The sequence below is a fragment of the Alosa alosa genome, chromosome 6 (genome assembly GCF_017589495.1).
Source record: "Alosa alosa isolate M-15738 ecotype Scorff River chromosome 6, AALO_Geno_1.1, whole genome shotgun sequence".
NCBI classification, from domain to species: Eukaryota; Metazoa; Chordata; class Actinopteri; order Clupeiformes; family Clupeidae; genus Alosa; species Alosa alosa.
Window position 1 is genome coordinate 15,981,481 of NC_063194.1, and position 20,812 is coordinate 16,002,292.

Below are 20,812 nucleotides of genomic sequence, written 5' to 3' on the forward strand. Positions count from 1 at the left end.
GTTAAGTGCTAGGGTCTGACTGAATAAAATGATAAAGGGAATTCATCTGAGGTTGTCCTAACAGCAGCGTTTCCTAGGGACATGCGGAAAAACACAGGGTGATCTAATCAAGGCTCAGCTCTCCCCTGGTGGTTACCGTAATTACACCCGTCGCCTTGGTTACACTTGTTAACTTAATTATGTCGTCTTTGATAGACAGGACATAGTCATACACTTGAGGATGAGTGTTGCTTCAGCACACCATATAACAATACAGAGCAAAACAAAAAGGGGGGGGGGGGGGGTAAAAATAAACCTACATAAAGAAACCGACTTAAGAAAAGAAACGTTGACTGACAGACAGATAGACAGACAGTCAGTCTCATCCTTTGTGGGTTGCTTTGGTTATCTATACAAGATGTGACATCACTACAGCCTACTCACGAGGGGATCTGTTACTAAGGTTACAGGATGACATTTTCTCAAAGAGTGTGTGTGTATGTGTGCGCAAGCGCACATGTGTGTGTGTGTGTGCATAGATAGGATAAGCCTGCTCTCTCTCTCTCGATAATTCCTTAACTTTGTCAACTACATTGAGAAGTTTGGCTGTAATCATTTTAGGATACATTAAACTTATTTAAATGACCTTACATAAGGCCACCTCATTTAATCAGGCCTACAGTACATGTGCCTCCTGCAGAGCACAATGATGGATGGAGTCACCGGGTGAACACTTATCTCATCTCTTCACGCCTCTCCCCTCCTCCCTAATGTGTGTGTATGTATGTGTGTGTGTGTGTGCATAGATAGGATAAGCCTGCTCTCTCTCTCTCTCTCTCTCTCTCTCTCTCTCTCTCGATAATTCCTTAACTTTGTCAACTACATTGAGAAGTTTGGCTGTAATCATTTTAGGATACATTAAACTTATTTAAATGACCTTACATAAGGCCACCTCATTTAATCAGGCCTACAGTACATGTGCCTCCTGCAGAGCACAATGATGGATGGAGTCACCGGGTGAACACTTATCTCATCTCTTCACGCCTCTCCCCCTCCTCCTCCCTCCAACACACACACACACACACACACACACCCTCTCTACCTTCTCCTCCACACCTTCCCCAGCGGTTAAGTCAAGCTGCTGTGAGACACAGTACAAGTAAATTGATATCAGGGATTTGAAATGGTTCAAAAAGCAAAAACTAAAACCAAAAATGAACTAACTGTTTGGACAAACGTAACCGAAAACGGGTACAAAACCAAGAGTGAAAACACTATTTTCAATTTCAGATAGCCGGTTAATAACGGTAATTGTCATTCCAATGAACTTTACCTTGAATATAATTCAAAAGTCCACATGGCTTGGAAATCACTTGCCCACACAGTGTTCCGCAGACCCCTTATAGGCTAAATTTAGATTTTCAAGAATCAGTGTCTCTCCTGTATAATAGGCTAGGTCTACTATGTGTTGGTAAGATGGATTTCAATAGTCTGACCACTGTTTCCAAATAGTAGCCTACTGAAACATTGTGTTAAATATACCAGAGACACTAAGAAAATACCTAGGTCTAGTGTCATGCAGTTTAATAGCAATATGCATAGATTCGACTTTTATAGGGCTTAAAGCAAGGAAAATGTCTGTGCCTGAAGTTAGGCTAGATCTCTATATTATATCGGCTAAATGCCTATTTTCATTTTTTTGCCTAAATTCGCCTAAATTCAGGCACAGTGCTTGTAACAGTTACCCTTGATATCTATTGTGCTTTCATTTAAGCTTCAAGGCAGAAAAAGCTCAGGTTATTGTGCCACCTGCAATAAATCACTTTGTAAAGGCAATGTCATTTTTGAAGGAACTACTGTATATTAATCATTTTTCCATAACACAGTAACAGCCAGTTACAATTTAGAGGAGAGGCCTTGGAACACTGGAACGGGAACGCAAAAATAATGTTTTTGCTCAGAACGAATCGAAATGGAAATCATACTGTTTTTAGTCCCTGATTGATATTAGGCATTTTAATGACATTGTGCTGTCAGAGGTCAATGTTTCTCTTTCTCATAGCAACCCCACTGGCTTATGTAGCCATATGAGATTGCTTATCTTCAGTATTTGCATACACATGTAAAGCGGTGTATGGGACTAAATAGATTATTATTATTATTGCCCTTTCTACTTAAACCCTGGCAAGGATATCCATGAGGTTCACAACTGTGTCTACATATACCCTATAGTCTTTAAAACATCTACTAATCTATTTACATTTGCTTAAATATATATTTCACAAAATGTGCTATGCCACTCCAGTTACATCAGAAATGTTCCCCAAAGCTCTTAGCAATATCTAAATAAATACTTCTTCCACTTTTACAGTGATACTGAACCAAACAGTCCAGACAGACAGACCGTGAAGAAAATACAACTTTTCAAGACAACGTTTTTTTGTACCTATTACCACCTCCCACTTCGGTTACTTCTGTCCAGTGCCTCATTTTTTTATCATTATTTTCAAAAAAGAAAAAGCAGACTGTTCTTACTCTCACTAGCACACTACTTGCAAGAAGCAGGCGTACCAACAAGGAAAGCAGCATTCTGAAGGACGCTCAGAGACCTCGTGGGAGTCTAATGCTCCTGGACACTAAGTGGAGATAATGCACCTTTCCGGGCCTCTAGGGGGGGTGGTATGCCATACTGAAAAATAGTCCAGCAAGCTCTGGCCGCCCCCCAAAAGTGTCTTACTAAACCTGTAGAATCAGGGCAATCTATAAAGAACTGTAGCTGTTTGCAGTCCTGTCAGACAGTGAAAAAAGAAGTTACTTATGTGCAAAGTTTGTTGTTTTTTTGCTCGTCATCGATTTCATCCTAGGGTTGGTATTACAGCACATCATCTTGGCACTGAGTTGGGGCTTAAAATAGCATACCAAACTACCTACTTGGGACTGCTAGCTTCATTGCTTGTAACATATGAAGGGCTTCTAGGTGAGGGTCACTGTGACTGTGTCCAAAATGGCTTCCGCCTGCATGATAATCATAGACTGGATAAGAAAACACTTAGGCGTCAAGGAGACCTACTCCATTTCAGATGGACATGGCGTCAAACTTCTTGAGAAGGTAGAGATATTATTGACACAGAATGGCGCCCTAGTCTCTTATTGCATTATTTAAAGCTCTGAGCTCACTCTACTGCAGGAAAATTCAAGTTTTCTTCAGGGATGATTCTAATTTGTCGCATCCCAGTCCCAGTCCCATCGCAAGTCCCAGTTCAGTTCAGTTCTGTTCAGTCAGCTGTCCAACCTATTTTTTCCATTTTCCTATACAGTTACTCTTGGGACCATTAAGTTGATTTGCAGTAGGTGCATTTTTTGTACAGTAGTTATATTGGCCTATGGCTCTTGCATTGTTCTCCATAATACTCTTGAAAAAACCAAACTGTAATGACAGCTTTGCATACCAACTCTGTCAGACATTAGTATTGGAGTTCAGCCAGAAGGCTCGAGAGAAGGTCAGATTTCCGACTCCCTGTGAAAGGACCTCTGATCCAAGTTTAAGTTGGCCGAAAGAGTCTCCAGCTCGGATCCTCGATCTGCTCGCCCCTCCTCCTGCTCGGCCACCTCCTCGTCCTCCTCGTCTCGGCTCAGGAAGGCCAGCTCGTTCTCGTAGCAGAAGGAATTGGCACTGCCCGACCGCACCAGTTTGTTTTCCTCCATGTCCTTGGCGCTACAACGTGGTGTGCTGGGCACTTCATAGGTTTTGTGGAAGTGTGTGTAGTCCACCTTGTACTGGTTCTTCTCCTCGAACACCACTGGCTCGAAGCGGTGGCCCCACAGGATCTCGCTGGCCAGATACGAGCTGCGTGCCTGCGCCGTCATGGACGTGGCCTCCACGATACCCTCGAGGATGACCACGATCTCGAAGTCGGCAGTCTCCAGGTCCTGCTGGCTGAGGCCGAAGAGGGGGCTCTCCTCACCGATTTCGTGAAGGATGGTGACAGGTGTAACGAGGAAGATGCGGTCGTAGCCCTGGTCGTAGCCAACGTCGATATCGATCTGTTCTAGAGGGAGGTACTCGCCCTCTTCGGTGAAGCGAGGCTTGACGAGCTGGGCGCGCACATGGGCCTCCACGATGTGGCTCTTGCGCAGGTTGCCCACACGGAACATGAGACACAGCTTGCTGTCGCGCATGGCCACTACGGCGTTGTGGGAGAAAAGCAGCGTCTCGGCGCGCTTCTTGGGTCGCGCCATCTTGGCCATGATGGCGCCAATCATGAAGGAGTCGATGATGCAGCCCACGATGGACTGCAGCACCACCATGAAGACGGCCAGCGGGCACTCCTCCGTCACGCAGCGGAAACCGTAGCCGATGGTTGTCTGCGTCTCGATCGAGAAGAGGAACGCCGCCACGAAGCTGTTCACCTGCATGACACACGGCGTCAGGCTTGGCCCGCCGTTGCCGTCACTCCCGTCCCCAGTGTCAACTGCCGGCGGCGGCGGCTCCAGGTCCCCGTGCACCATCGCGATGACCCAGAAGGCCAGGCCGAACCCCAGCCAGGACAGGACGAAGACCAGCGAGAAGATGACAAACATCCAGCGCCAGCGCACGTCCACGCAGGTGGTGAAGATGTCGGCCAGGTAGCGCTGCGACTGCTCCTCCACGTGCGCGAAGCGCACGTTGCACTGGCCCGTCTTGTTGACGAAGCGGTTCCGGCGCTTGCGCCGCGTCTGAATCTTGCCATTGCCAAAGCCGTTGCCAAGGGCGGGCATCTTGCCAGGCCTGTGGACGTCCTCGTCCGACCCAACTATGCTGTACCGGTGCGGGCGGCCCACACTCATGCCGGTGAGGCGAGACTCAGAGAGTGAGCCACTCTGGCTAGAACCAATTAGGGGGGAGAGTGGAACACAGTGGTCTGTCTTGACCAATTACAGTGCAGTACACTGGACCTGGAAATGAAAGAGGGAAAAAATTAGCACCAATTAACATTACTCAACTTTACTAATAGTAGGCCTACATTTTTCCCTTCCTCCTGGGAACCGTAAACACAATAAGTCCTGGGCAGTGAGTAATCACTTATGTAATACCATCACGGCACTAATAGGAGATAATATGAGTGCCAACGATAGAACAGAAATAATGGTCAAATTTATCTTAGAAGTGGAGACTGTTGTCTTTAAAATATTCAAAGGGTCACTGTAATAAGAGATGTTTGGTGGTGTTCAGCTTGGGGTGTACAGCCCCATGCCTGACTCCAGTGATCAGGCTTTCTAATTATAGATATGTTCCAAGTGCACACACACACACACACACACACACACACACATATAAAGAAGCAGGCACACACTTCAGGAAGACAGAATGTGGTTGTAGTGTGTGAATACACACTCACACTTGCTGACACTCACACTCACATACACACACACACACACACACACACACACAGCAATGAACGACACCCACAGATGTTCGTACGCGCTCCCGCATCAGGTGTTGCTAAATCTGAGAGTGTGAATAACGCAAGAGTCTCACTTGAGATAATGAGTAAAACAGACCAGCACTTTCTTAACCACCGTCTTAGTGCTCTCTCTCACTCATCTTTCTCTCTTTCTCACCTTTCTCTGCCTCTCTCTCTCTCACACACACACACACACACACACACACACAAACTCCTTTCAGAGTTCACAAGTCTGAGGAAATGAAAAATAATCAGATGAAGACAGGATGGAGGACTATAAATGGAGGGCTATAGATGTTCCCATGGAAACCAATCTGGAAGTGTTTTTTGGCAGCGTGTAGGTTTGTGCCGTTTCAGTCTTGTGTGTGTGTGTGTGTGTGTGTATGAGTGTGCGGACATAACTGTGTGAACTGTCTGTGAGCTAGACTTCACCTACAGGTGTGTTGGTCCTCTCCCAGGTGGCCACATTTTTGGCATTAAGAAGAAGAAGAAAACACAGACACACAGAGAGAGAGAGAGAGAGAGAGAGAGAGAGAGAGAGAGGGAGGGGAGAGAGAGAGAGAGAGAGAGAGAGAGAGAGAGAGAGAGAGAGAGAGTGATGTGATTCGCTTGTGATATGATATCAAAGGTGAGTTGCTTTCCTGTGGGAGTGGGATGCATGCCAATGCTGGTCAGCCAGTGCCACCTGTCACCTCAGCTCCTGCAGTGGACTGGGCCTCAGGTCGAGCACTCCTGCAGCATTGCCAAGCAAGGTTACAGTGGCACTTTGGCTGACCTTAGAGCAAGGAAGTATTGAAGGTGTCAGGAAATGCCGTCAGCAAAAAAATTAATGTGGTTATGATATACCCATCCAAATACTCTCTCTCTGTCTGTCACACACACACACACACACACACACACACAAATTTTAAAGTCAAATTTTAAACTTAAATTAATACTATACTATTAATTGATTTAAAACTAAATGAAGTTACAGAAGTTATTACAGATGTATCATGTTGTAGTAAAGTAGCACATTTGCTCTCTGTTCCATATACATCCCGCGAAGGATTATGTGTATGACATATGTGTGTGTGTGTGTGTGTGTGTGTGTGTGTGTGTGTGTGTGTGTCTGTGTGTGTCCGTAGTCCAGCTTTGATGCATCCAGGATTCTGGAAAATTCTCTCCCACTGTCCTATGCAAAGCGCCATCATCTGAGCTGGTCGCAGAATGAACAGTGATGCCTGTCACTCGTCCATCCGCACAGTGAGTACCGGTGCAGCCCCAGACTCACGCCAGACAGACTATGCAAATGAGGATATAATATGCAAATGATGACAGGTTGCTGACGGGCGTTCCAAAAATCTCACCATAGCTGTATGGCTCCTTTACGCACCCCTCAACCCCGCTGGAATTACTATGACGACCGTGGAGCAAGCGTACATGGATGGGGGAGTCTGCCCTGATAAACATCAGACAGGAGATGAGGGGGATGATGTCATCGACTTTGCTGCCTGAGACAGATGCGCAGGTATTTGGAGTGGTCCAGCAATGACAAATCTCCCTCCAGCCATGAGGTGCTCATCAAAAGCACCATGGCAAAGCATACGCTCTCTCTCTCTCTCTCTCACACACACACACACACACACAAATGCACACACACACACTGCACATACAAATGTAGATCAGTCATGCAACACACACACACACATACGTACGTACACACACATTCTGATTGACACTGCCCAGGGAACAGTGGGCTTCACACAATCTGACTGTCTCACACACACAAACACACACACACACACACAGGGACTTAGGGAGTCTCTCTCAGACACATTTAAAAGTCCATCCTCTTTAGTCTGATTCCACCTAAGCTGCCTTTCTGTGGAACCAATGGATAGTAGGTGGGAGGTAAAGTCTGTGTAAAGTAGCTTTCTTACTCATGCAGACAACTGTTTACATGGGAGGATTATCCACTCCCGTGGAGATTATGTGTATGATCTAATGTTTGACACATACCCCTTCAAACTTTCTTGGTGATAACACTGTAGAACACCAATACTGTAGATACATTACAGTGTTCTGGTGGATAAATAAAAAACAAAGGCTAATCAATAAGTGAAGCTGTTACCAATTGTGGTACTAGTTAGCCTAACATTAATGCTCAGTAAATGTCTTGTGAGACTCTAAGTGCCAGCAGGCCAAGCAAACTCCTCATATGGTTTATTAACTACACTCTTAAAACAAATGTGTTGAAAACAACACAACGTGTGTTGTTTTTAACACATCTCTGTGTCCAGATAGGAACAACACAGTTTGTGTTGTTTGCAACACATTCATTTTAAGAGTGTAGTGTAGTTACACTACAAGCTACATTTAACATGCCATGTGAATTGAGTCAGCCTAGCATTAACAGGCCAAGCCAACATAAAATGTTCAGATTAATCATCATAATGGGTTATTGTTCTGATAAGGTAAGCCATGTGTACTAAAACAAGACAAGTCTTGCCAGTCTTGGTAACATCTCTGGTAGTTATTTCGGATTAAGATCAGGTTGAGGCTCCTATTAAAAAGTGAAGGCATACGTAACTCCAAATAGGGAGGTCATATTGACATAAAAACTACGTCAGGTGAATCTGTTTAAATCTGAATTGACTGGTATCAATATATCCCCCCAAATCGCTGAAATATAAGGCTGAAATAGATGTCTTTACAATAAAATAAGGCTGAAAAATTAATTCTTTACATTAACTTAATCACTGTGAATGCACTGACTTTTGTGGCATGGCTATTACCATGGTGACAGGGAAGTAAACAGAAGGCAAAACGTTAATCGTGCTGTTTACAACAATGCGGTTGGTTACTTACATTACAGGAGGGGACATGGTATGTGTAGACAACTGCCATCTTTGCGTTACGAACTGTTCCTGTACATTTCTATGAGGATTCTGTAAGTGCTGTGTCTTCACGGCTTGTTAAAAAAGTCTCTGATTAAAACCACTTTGAACCAAATGGTTAATCATATCAAATAAAGGTGAACTGCCCTAATGACATAAAGGCATCTACAGGTTATAATCACAAAATGTCATCTTTAGCGCTATTTAGTCTTTAACATGGCCTACTTATCAAATAAACAAGTGAAAATTGGGCATATGACATATATTGATCTTTCTTGGTTGTGGTGCCATTTTGAAGAGCTGCTCTGTTAGTGGTGTAGAGCTGATTTGTGCCACTGGTGTGTGGGTCGGCTCTAGTTGCTAGGATGCCAGTCACTTTGCTCAAAGATATTTATATCTGAGACAGAAAGTGCTTGTACAGGAAAATACACGGACCACAAACATATATACACAAACATTACACACTGCACTCATATTACACATAAATATGTAAAAAATAATCTGAAGTACACACACACACACACACATACAAACACGTAGAGGCTACACAGCCATAACACGCATCCACAGCTCACTGGAAAAAATAAGAGCAATGGCCTATGAAAAAGTCAAAATGTGCCATGGCCAATAGGTGAGGAGGAGTTGGTGCCCACAGCCCACACCAGGCACTCTGACACACACACAGACACACACACACGGCATCATCCCACACGGGGCTCCCGACACACGCTCTTGCCCTCCGTGCTCGCGCCACACTGCTCGCTCTTCCCCAGAACAGTCAGTCAGGCAGATGACAGTGCAAATGAGCGCTCAACAAGCTCCCAGCCGCTAGCACCTAGCACTAGCAGTCCAAGATCGAGTAATTACACAATAAACACGTCTTTTTTTCTGCGTGGTGAGGGAGAACGCGTGTGGGGTGGTGTGTTATCGAGAGAGACAGAAGTGTGAAAGGGGAAGAAAAAAAGAGATGAAGAGAGATTGGAAGAGAAGAGTGTGAGACAGCGGGAAGGAAAACAAAAGTGTGACCAGAGACAGATGGAAGAGAAGAATAATGAAAGAGTATGCAGAGCATAGGGAGATTCACCATTCATCATTATAAATCAATTAATCATTTTCATCAGACATGCAAATTGATCATGGTCTCGCTTACCTGCTCTCTACCCAGAGTGGAGGGACGCATGAGTTTGTGTCTCTCTATGTGTGTGTGTGTGTGTGTGTGTGTGTGTGTGTCTTCAGGTGGTATAGTGTGTGAGAGTGTCTAGTGGCTCCTGGCTTGATCCTTAGCCGAACTGTAGCTTTGCTTTCCGGGGATCCATTTGAGGTTTCCTAGGGGTAAGACCTCTCCCGTCGATGGAGGCAGAAGCAGTCAAACTCTACCATGTCTGCCGACACACAGACACACACACACGTGCGTGAGCACGCACACACACTTGCCACTGACAGCACTGATGGCTCCTCAGTCCTTTGTGAAGACAGCAGGTGGAGAACAGACAAGAACCCGACCTGTAGTCCAGAAAGTGGGTCCCCGTCGTCGGCTCTCCGACAGAACCCGAGGAGTGCTGGAATACTGTGACGCCGCTTCGGAGCCCCTGAGACGTGCTTGTGCTCCAGCCGTGTGTTCTAACAGACACCGCTCCAGTTCTCAGTGACGCTCTGCCAAGCGCTGCCGAGGGTCTCTCTGACACCCGCTCCTAATCATCCTCTCACACTCTCTCTCTCTCCTCAGTCTTGCTCTCTCTCTCTCCCTCACACACACTCTCTTTCTCTCTCTCTCATACACACACACTCTCTCTCTCACCCTCTCAATATCTGTTCCCCTCTCTCTCTCTTTCTTGCTCACCTTTTTTTCTTTCTTATTGTGTATGCGTGTGTGTATCTGTCTGGATCTTCCATTGACATTGATGTGTGTTCTGTCTCTGGTGCAATCTCTGTCTTCCTCTTTCTTGTTCCCTCCCTCTTTTGTGCCGTGTCACTTTATCCTCTTCTGTGCAATTCTCTCTTTCTCTCTCTCTCATGGTCTGCCTCTTTCTATCACTGTCTTTTGCAATCGGATTCAGCAAGTGCGTCAGGTTTTTCAAACACACACACGTTGCAACCCATACCCCCCCTCCCACCCCCTACCCCACTATCACACACACACACACCCATCTCTGTCTGGCATTTGGGGAGACTGGGGGCTTGTCACTCCTATCCTCTCCAGTGCCTCTGAAATGGTAACCTAACACAGATGCCTCAGAAGTACACACACGCACACACATACACACACATACATGCACGTACGCACAAGCACACGCACAAACACATTGAAACACACACACACACACACATTCAAACACACACAGCCATGTCTTTGATACCCCTACTTCAGAGGCTTAGAAAAAGATATGTTATTTCATGTTCACTGGGTTAATTATAGATGCAGATAAAAGACCCAGCTGACGTCTGGGCAGGATCTGGCTCTGACCTGGCCCAAGCCTACCCTGTATCTGATCAGAGGTGCAGAGTTTGGCTGTGATCAAGGATAAATGCCTACTGCCATGCTGAAAGGATTTTCCTCTTCGTGTTTGTACACTCACACACTGGATCCTAAATTCCTCCTGTTGCTTCCTTATACAGTACACACCTCTGTGGTCTTGGAAGTAAGGTGGTTAAAAACATTGTTCATTCAAGCGTAACCTGGCCAACATCACACACACACACAGTGTGTCTTGTTGAGCACCCATGCCATGCAGCTGGGCATGATAGAGCAGGTCTTTTTTGTTGTGCCTTCCTGTCACGATCAATTCTCCCTCCCATCGAGAGAACAGGCTTCTGAACACTGAAGGTCATGGAAGGTCATGTGTCCTCTGGCAAAGCATCCTCTCCTGCACTGTCTGAACTGATTAGTCACAGTTCTAAATCTCTGTATTAGTTCAATTTTCATCTACAGTTTAGTTCTACATTATTAGAATTCCTGCACTCTCTGAACTGCGGCAGATCAGTCACAGTTCCATAAATTTCCTTCAACAGTTTAGCCGTTTATCAGTAGGATTTATCGCACTTTCATCATTACTTGTTGCTGCTAAGAGATGCATGGATGAGGTCTGATTGGTTGTTAAATGTGCATTGCCAAATCCCTGTCCACAGATTAGTACACAGATGCGCTGTATGAATGTTTCATCAGATCAGATCAGATCAGATTTTGTGGAAATGGGGGAACATTCAGGCCCATGCAGTCTGTCATTACTAATTCAAATTCGTTTAAATCACACAGTTCCGCGTCGTCCATGCCTTCAGTTCCCCCTTCTCTCTCTCCTGTATCTTGGTCTCTCTCAGCAATAATTGAACACCGCTGCATATTGAAGCCTGCCTTACAGGCTTCAGGCAACACACTGAAATAAGTCACACCTAACATGAGGTGTTATGAATATATTAATATATATTATGAAAATAACATTTGTAGAATGTGCTCAGTGATTTGTAATGATATGTGTGTTGTTGGGAGAGGGGTGACGTATAGTTTGGGCATGTAGGAGAAAATAAGAAGTTATTGTAAACTGTAAATAATGAATATACTGTTATTTTCAGTTACTGTGTTTTTGTGACAGCTGTTTCATGCACATGGTACTAAAATACCTAAAGCTACCGTCTAAACTACAGACACACTTTTAGCTCATCCTCTGACATTAAAATGAAAAGGACCCAAAATGGAACTGGTGCACTCTTGGTCACCGGCGTAATATGGCTACAAATGAACAAAGATTGCCATAGAAACCAGCCTCAAAGGGATTCCCAAACCCTAGAGCGAGCTCTGCTCCATACGGACCATGAAAAAAAGATGAGTGGAAAAAGAGACGGCAGCACAGGGCAAGAGGATGGAAGTGGAGAAGCCAAGGAGATAGAGGAGACTTTCCTGCATGTCAAAAAGGGGTCGCTTGTGGAATCGTTGCTTAACACACAGAGAGAGAGAGAGAAAGAGAGAGAGAGCATGTACTTGTGTTTCTCTAGTAATGACATTGGATGTTCTCACACACAGGAGCCCTTGTGAGGTAATTACAGTGGAAAATTAGGGCACCAGCTCTACCAGGTTTGGCTGAACCCCCCCCCTCTATACATTTACGTGCATGTGTCCTCGACTTTCTTACTTTCATAATAACAAACTTTACAGCCCTTTTCGTCCATAAAATGTAACTCAAAGGGAGTATACATCCCATCTGACACACATTTAACAGTTCTGTTTCAGGGGATATATGTTCTGGGTTTCAGTATGCAAAGGATTTTCTATGTGTGAGATTTTAATCTATTTTAATATATTAAATATTATTTTAATATATATATATATAAACACACACATACAAGCTAGCTAGAACAATGACAGAGTGTAGAGGATTCAGGTGACCTGGAAATGTGGGTGACCTGAACATTCAGACTCTAACTGGAAAGGGGTCTTACCACAGACTTATGGCATGCTGGATTATAAGGATAACAATTGTTCATTTCTTAGGGAGCGTATAATATAGGCCTGACATGTTTCATGGCCACAAAATGACACGCTTTCACTGCACTGCGGAGCTGTAATGGGGAACACAACCCGTCCATTGCTGGCATGCTGCCACTCATCAGAATGCCCACGTTTAGTCACTCCAGGCATGCTCTTTGGTTGGCTATCTCAATGGTATCTGCCTTTCTTTCAATCAACGCCCAACCACAGGCAGGCTCAGAATGCCAGCATGACAGGTGGTTCTCCCAATTACAGCTCTGCTGCCCCTAACCTTAGATGCACCCGGTCACTATGACAATATGTCCACATAGGGAAATCATGAAGCTATTTTCTCATAATACATTCCATAGACTCGGTTTATTCTCAGTGTATAGGTATTTTCATTTGAAATTGTGTCTTGTGAAATGGTAAGAAAATGCAACTGCGTGAGCTACAGGATATGCAGGAATTCAGTGTCACACTATTCAAATTCAGTGTCAATGAACGCCGTAAGTTGATGACCAGCGGTGACAAAAGAAAATATTGTCAAATATCTTGACGCCAGTGCCCAGGTGTCCCACAGTAGGCGCTCTCCAGACATGTAGGATAATATAAGCAGAGAGAGAGAGAGAAACAAGTCAGAAAGAAAAAGAATCAGTTGTGTCCAGACAGACGTTTATGCTAAGTTTTATGGCCAGAGTTCTGCTGTAATGAGGTTTACAACACCTTACATTTTATATAGCGCTTTTCTCGATACTCAAAGCACATCACAATGATGGGGGGACCTCACTAGTAACCACCACCAATGTGTAGCACCCAACTGCGCCAGAACGCTCACCACACACCAGCTTGAGGTGGAGAGTGAGGGAGTGAATGAGCCAATTACAGTGGGGGATGATTGGGGGGGCAGATTGAATGAGCCAGATTGGGAATTTAGCCAGGACACCGGGGAACCCCCTACTCTTTGCGATAAGTGCCATGGGATCTTTAATGACCACAGTGAGTCAGGACCTCAGTTTCATCATTCTCATTCTCAAGGACGTTTATGCCGAATATCATAAGGCTAGACCGAAAAACAGGTAGGCCTGATCACATCCGCTTGTCGAGCGATAAACCTGATTCTGACAGCAATTCAGTGATCGGCAAAATTGTAATACTGTTAACCTGCTTTTTAAATTCCATTTTCTAATTCTGTTTACAACCATCAACATTGATTTGAGTAAAGGTACTTAAAAGGTACACTATGCAAGATTGTCAACTTAATATAACCTTTACGAAGCCAATTTGATGGTAAACGAACTTGTAATAGGGGAATCGTTCAGCACAGCCATACAGCACAGCCGAGTCACTAAGAGAGAACCAGCCATGCAACTTCAAAAATAGTGGCCCGAAAACATCTCGCGAGAATCGTCAAACATATACCTTTTCAGTAGATATAGCTCTTTAGAGATAGTTTTTGCCTGTTGTTAATCCTTCACCTTCACAACAAAAACATTTTCATTGTGTACAGGGGGAACAAGCCATGAGAAGTAGGCTATTTACAATGGCAGAGTAAAATATAAATATAACGACTCTAGAGGGAGCTCTACAGTGGCCAAAAATACCTAAACCTGCATACCTTTAATCAGTGATCCAAACAGATAGGCTACCACTGTTTTAAGTATAGCCTTTATATGTTTATTTATTGTTAGTTTTAGTCTATGTGTCAGAATCAATGTTATAACTCAAGAAGCGGATGTGATTAGACCTGTTTTCCGGTTTAGCCTTCAATCAGCATAAACCTCTTTAGGAGCATGAGTAAGGTGGTGTGCTTGGCATCACAACCATATGTACTGTATTATATAGAACTGAAGAGAGTAAGGAAGTGCATGCTGCACTGCAAAACATCAGACCTGTATCAGATTTAGACCACATATTGAAATGGCCCAAATTAGAATAGAAAAAGTCGGATATTAGATATGTGTCACATGAAGTTAACATTAGATATGTGTCACATGAAGTGAAAAAATCAGATTTGGCCTGGAGGTGTGAACCTAGCTTTGGTGGGCTGCTGCTAAAAATGGTGTTCAACAAGCGCTCACTTCTGCCAACGTTTTCACAAACAAGTCAATTAGAGATGGCCCCAAATTATGTCATCAATGTGGATTGGCTGATCCTCCTAGGAAGATATTGCCAGTTCATCCACCAATCTACACAGACAACATACTCCCAATCCACCAGTAATGTGGCACCTAATTGGCATGTTTGTGAAAATGTGGGCAGAAGTGAGCACATGTTGGACGCCATTTTCTAAAGATGGTGGTGGGCAGTGGGGATGTTATTATTAATTAATTATTCATGTTTATTTGATATGGACATAGCAATTACATTGGACAAACCAGATGCATTGTTTGAGTGTTTTAGCACAGGTGTTAATTCGCAACACTTGTCCATAGGTGGCTTTTGAAAAGATAGAAATATCAAGAAAGGAAAGAGGAAAAAACAGACAAAGATAGAAAAAAAACAACAACAAATCAAAGGAAAAAAGAAATCAAAGAAATACAAGCAATCAATGTAAGGAACATAAATAGGATACAGAGCAATGGCAATCGGAGCAAGCAATCAACCGGTTAAGGACTATTCATGTGAGCACTGTTTAGACTTTAGCCATTGTTTGAGTCCTTTGTTAAAAGCTTTACTGTTAGTTTCTAATTTTAGTTCAGTGGGTAGGGTTCCAAAATTTTGGCCCCCTTTACAGAGAGCAGACTGGCGGAAAGAAGTCTTGCATATAGGGACGAGACAATCACCACAGGTGGAGGCTCGTGTGATCGCTCTGTGAGAGCCCTGAAGCCTGATGGCCGCTGGCGAAAACAGTCTTGACATGATTATTTACATTTGAAAAATAATCTTAGAGTACTAAAATTGATAAAATGTTCAAAAGTGAGAAGGTTGTGTTTCCTTAAAATGCAGCAGTGATGCCATTTCAGTGGTTTCTGGTCCATGATTTTTATTGCTTGCTTATATATTGTGACTATAGGTTTCATAGTGGTTGAGGAAGTCTGTGACCACGATGTGATGCAATATGATAAATGAGGCAGCTTGGTGTGACAGGTTCCTTCTGATAAAACGAAAACAGTTTAAATTTGGTTTGACCTTATTACAGATGTACTTCACCTGACGGTCAAATTTTAAATGTTTGTCTAGGATGATCCCTGTACTTCACTTCGCTCATTACTTCAGTGATTTCTTCTTTAATCCTAACCTCAAATAATTCATGATCAGGCCTGTTACTCATGGAGAAGTATATGGACACAGTTTTTTGAACATTAAGAGTTAGGTGGGATGACTCAAGCCATTCCGAGATGCCTGATAAAGCCTGCCAGGCTGGGTGTTTTAGTGGACACATAGATGATGGTGTCATCAGCGACACCATGTTAACTGAAGCTAACCTTCAAAACCCTGCCACCCTGGTCACCACCCTGGGCTCGACCCCTCCACCCATCCTCCTCCACCACTACTCCCACTAGGCAAACTCCAGGGATGGAACATGTTGTGATATTACCAGATGGTCTTTACCTAGAGAGCAGTAACCCAGGGTTGGTCCATGATGTTGGATGGACATTAATGATAATGGATTTGGTGCAGGCGGTGGGAATGGATGTGTGCATGGGGAAAGTGTGTCGTTTATTTTTACCTCTGCACAGGTGTGCTGATCAGGATGAGTTATGGGAGAGTTAGTGGAGCAGCACCTCAGAGAATAGACACAAACACATTCACCAACACACACACATTCTAATGCGCGCAACCTATACTGTTGAGTGTGTGTGTGTGTGTACATGTGCACGTGTACGTGTGTGTGTGTGTGTGTGTGTGTAAAACATACACACACACACACTAATGTGCGCGCAACATACTGTTGTGTGTGTGTGTGTGTAAACATAAACGAGCATACACACACACAACAGTATATGTGTACACACAACACTACATCTGTAAACAAACACAATACTGTGTCTGTGTGCATGTTTGTCATATACTTGTGTCATTTCTGCACCAACAGTGTGACAGTGTTTTTCATCAAGGGTGTGTGTGTGCATGTGTGTCTATTTCCTCCTACTGGACATCTCAGATTGCCAGGCTTAATGCCCATTTGAGTTTACCCAAGGGGCAAAGTATTTCCGCTTAGTATGTGTGTGCGTGCGTATGATGCACAGTGTTTCCGTTTGTGGCTTTGGACCAGAGCCCTTGGGAAAGTGGATCTGTTCAGAAAGCCACAAACACTCAGTGTTTCTCTCTCTCTCTCTCTCTCCTCTGTAATTATCTCTCAGAGAGAAGTGGACTTGTTTATTCACGGGTCACCAAGATCACAAATACAAAACACACACACACACCTTACACAAAAGAGGCATAAAGGAACTTTGACTGGGGTTGAGAAGTGTCATCCAAACACAGGGGGCGGATCTAGAGATTTTTTCCTGGGGTGGCGAAGGGGTGGCATGAGGTTCCAGGAGGGGGGCCATGGACATTATTCAAAACTTAAAATTCTACGGATTTCATTAAATATGTTTTGTCCTCTACATTACATTACACGAGGTGGGAGGCAAATCGGAGATGTAGCTGGCGTTTTGGATAATGTGGGTCTTAATATGTGAATTTCTTTCTCTGTGTAATCACTATACAGTCTGTGTAGTCTGTACTTAAATTATACAGTGTCAAAAAGCAATTCTAGGGGGGTTTGGAGGTATGTTCCCCCAGAGAATTCTTTTAAAAAATGACCCCTCAAATGATTTCTTCTAGTTAGTTTTGAGGGAATATGGATACATTTATAAAATAAGCCATAAATAGATTTAGGTTATATGGATTGAAACAAGATTCTGATGATTTGGGGGTATTTTTAAAACATGACCCCACATTTTCTGTGCCTTTAAGTTAGGCTATTATTTTTAAGACCTAATATTATATAGATATTATAATATTATGATATCAAATAATGTTTTTGCTCAGAACGAACCTAAATGGAAATCAGTCCCCCTCAGTCCCTGATCTTTAGTGCCAAATGTTACGTTTTGCCATTCACAATTTAGGCTACTCACTCACTCACAAAGTGGTGAATAAGGAAGTACATGTATACTGTATTAAAGTACCTTTATAAATATCCTATTAAAACGACCTCAAACACGAGTGAACAAGCAACATGTTAATTTCTTGAGGACACAAACTCCTGTGCTGGCCTCAGCTTGTTGGTTCATCTACCAGCAAATGATTGAAATCTATCACCCAATGAAACTGGAAGATTTAACTGGAATCTAAGCAATTACATCTCATGCACGCTTCATTTGTGATGTGCTTTCTAGTCTAGTAGCCTACTCTGAGTAGGGTTTGTTTGAAAATAGTAGGCTACTTTTACTTATTGTGATTGAGTAGAATTTCAGTCATGTAACTGTAGGCTACTTTTACTTGTGTAGATTGATTCACACTATATATGAAAAGAAAGGGTAAAAAAACGCAACCACCACCAGCTTGACACCGATTAGATATTCAAGTTTGATTTGACATGTCGACCAAATTTGGATAGTCATAGATGCTGGGAAAGTGGATGCATGACAATTTTGAGAACCCGTGTTGAATTATCACGTGTATGGGTTGACATTGACAGCAGTATTTAGGCTACAATCAAATGTTTATAAACTAGCGACACACACAACACAAATAGACTTTAAACGTTAAATGTTAAGCTACGATGAGCATGCCCTTATTATCTGACCTGACCATCATCAAAAATTGATGAGACAAAGTCTTCATGGATGTAAATGGCGTAGACTAACAGTGAGGTTGTTGCCGGGTTAACTGATGAACTGACTATGGGTCTGATTATGGACTTTTTCGACTTGGTGGTCAAACTTACCACTTCGTTGTAGGCCTACAGACAGTTGACACATAGTTGCATGCACTGTGCAATCTGCTGCCAATAGTGAAATTTTCAGCGGGGGTCACTAAGCTGATGGTGATGGGTGAAACCATTGTGAGGGGGGGGGATTCTAAATCGGGCGATTTCTGTTTGAGAGGAGTTTGTGCGGGTTTCACACCTTCTCACAGTCCAACATGTATGAACATAAAATATACTTAAAAAAATATTATCTGATTTATAAATGGGGTGGCAACAGGGGTGGCAAGACTGTGTCCCAGGGGTGGCAGTTGCCACCCTTTGCCACCCCGTAGATCCGCGCATGTCCAAACATGCTGCTGCTGACAACACAGCTGTGCATTCAGTGTACAATCAGACATAATTGTTGCCCATTTTGGCTACATCATAACTAAATGGAGGCAAAAAGGGACGATGACCCCCTACTTGCTTCCCCTTTTGGCTATCACCTCATCTCTGTAACCTGATGAAGACGTATACATCAATATATTTGTGAATATATTGGAGTGAGGGCCTCCTACTAAATTGTGGTCACACAGTAGGCCAAATTCGCCATCTAGTGGATAGTTAACAGAAAACAACCACACTGTAAATATGCATCCTGGGGACAAGGAGATAAACAATTAACAAGATATGGTCAAATTATTTTAGTGGGGGGAGGAAGCAGGCCACATTCTGTGAATGGATTTTGTGGTTCCGGTACTGCCTTTCTTGCAGGCATTTTTGGTAATAGATGTCAACAGGATATGATAAATGTGAACTGTTTGCTTCATAACATTTAAAATTTCAGTTGTAATTTCAGACCTGCACCAGCACTAATATACCATTAACATAGTGTTATGAAAAAAGTGATATGGAAAATACTTAAGTTTGTTGCAGGCATTTTATATGAATCAAATTTGAAGTATTTTAAGTTTGTTGCAATACACACAGCTGTTAAGACTAAAAAGAATATTAAGTGTAGCCTATAAATGTTCTGTTCACCTATAACACACACAGATTCAGGGAGTAGATGATCTCATACACACTCGCTCATGTGCACACACACACATGCTTCACAGGTAATCAAACACACACACAAAATCCTTGTGAATTGGTTTGTCTTGTAAGCTGATTTTAGAGCAAAGTTGGCTGAATAGTCATCCCTGGACCAAAAGCTTCTATTCCTTATCAGCCTATGCCCACATGCCCTCTAATAAAACAGCAGCAGTCATATTGAATGGAAACTCTTCAATCATTGGGTAAACACTTGTATATTGAAAATGCAAAACATACATGAAACCATATTTTCAGTCATTGAACACAAACCATTGTGGGCCTTACCACACCACTACATAGCCTGTAAAACATAATGTTTTCTAGAGCTACGCTCACCACTTTTGTGAGACGTCTGCAAACATGGAGACACTGGGGGAAAGGTGGAGGAGAAGAGGAATACAAGCACACGAACAAAGAAGGGGGGGGGGAAGACATTGCTGCGCAGGGGAAGTAGGCCTATAGCGTACAGTCGCCTTCACAATTATTTGGCACCCCTGGTAAAGCTGAGAAAAATCAAGTAGGCCTAGACTAAAATGTTTTTGGCAATTTATCTTGGTGTCACAATGAAAACAATAAGGAAAATCCAACCTTGAAGGAAAGCATGAAGATGTTCTGAGAAACAAAAATAGGCCTACCTCAGGCAAATGAAAAAATATCTTTAACAAAAAGACAAGTGCCACAATAAGGCTATTGTCACCAGAGCCACAGTAACACATCACGCTGATATGAAGTCAATTTATAAGCATAGCCTATGCTGAAACGTACCCTAAATATGCCTACATCTGATATAGCCTAGGCTAGGCTATGTCATTCCGTGTCAAACGCAGAGTTCCCTGTGTTTTCGGAATAGCGATACGCCTCCAGATACGCCTCCAGTTGGCTTCCACAGACGCGTCTGAAATGTGTTCCCTCCTGTGTAGTGATGTTTTAACTTAACCTAAAATCATCTGCTTTCTTAAAATTGCAATGTGTAAAGAACTTATTAAATTATTAGGAAACACTCGTTGAGTTAGTAGGACGTCTGGTTATTCATTAGACGACTCTTACAAAATTGTTTGTATTCAGGCTGATTGAAGGGCAGCATTCATTCGTTTCTCATGCGTTGTTTGGG

The 20,812-nt window shown here is 43.3% G+C and overlaps 1 protein-coding gene across 2 annotated transcripts; it reads right to left on the reverse strand.

Annotated features, from left to right (window-relative positions):
- Positions 1–773: 773 nt before the first annotated feature.
- On the reverse strand, positions 774–20,733 carry kcnj12b (potassium inwardly rectifying channel subfamily J member 12b). Of its 2 annotated transcripts, none has more exons than XM_048245979.1 (2): positions 20,290–20,733; positions 774–4,914 (listed from the first exon to the last, which is right to left on the reverse strand). In XM_048245979.1, exon 2 carries the CDS (start codon positions 4,804–4,806, stop codon positions 3,481–3,483), a length of 1,326 nt encoding a protein of 441 aa, XP_048101936.1. In that variant the 5' UTR covers positions 4,807–4,914; positions 20,290–20,733; the 3' UTR covers positions 774–3,480. The 2 variants fall into 2 exon arrangements, with proteins under 2 accessions (XP_048101936.1, XP_048101935.1); XM_048245978.1 differs by lacking the exon at positions 20,290–20,733 and adding an exon at positions 9,453–10,029.
- Between the last annotated feature and the right edge of the window lie 79 nt (positions 20,734–20,812).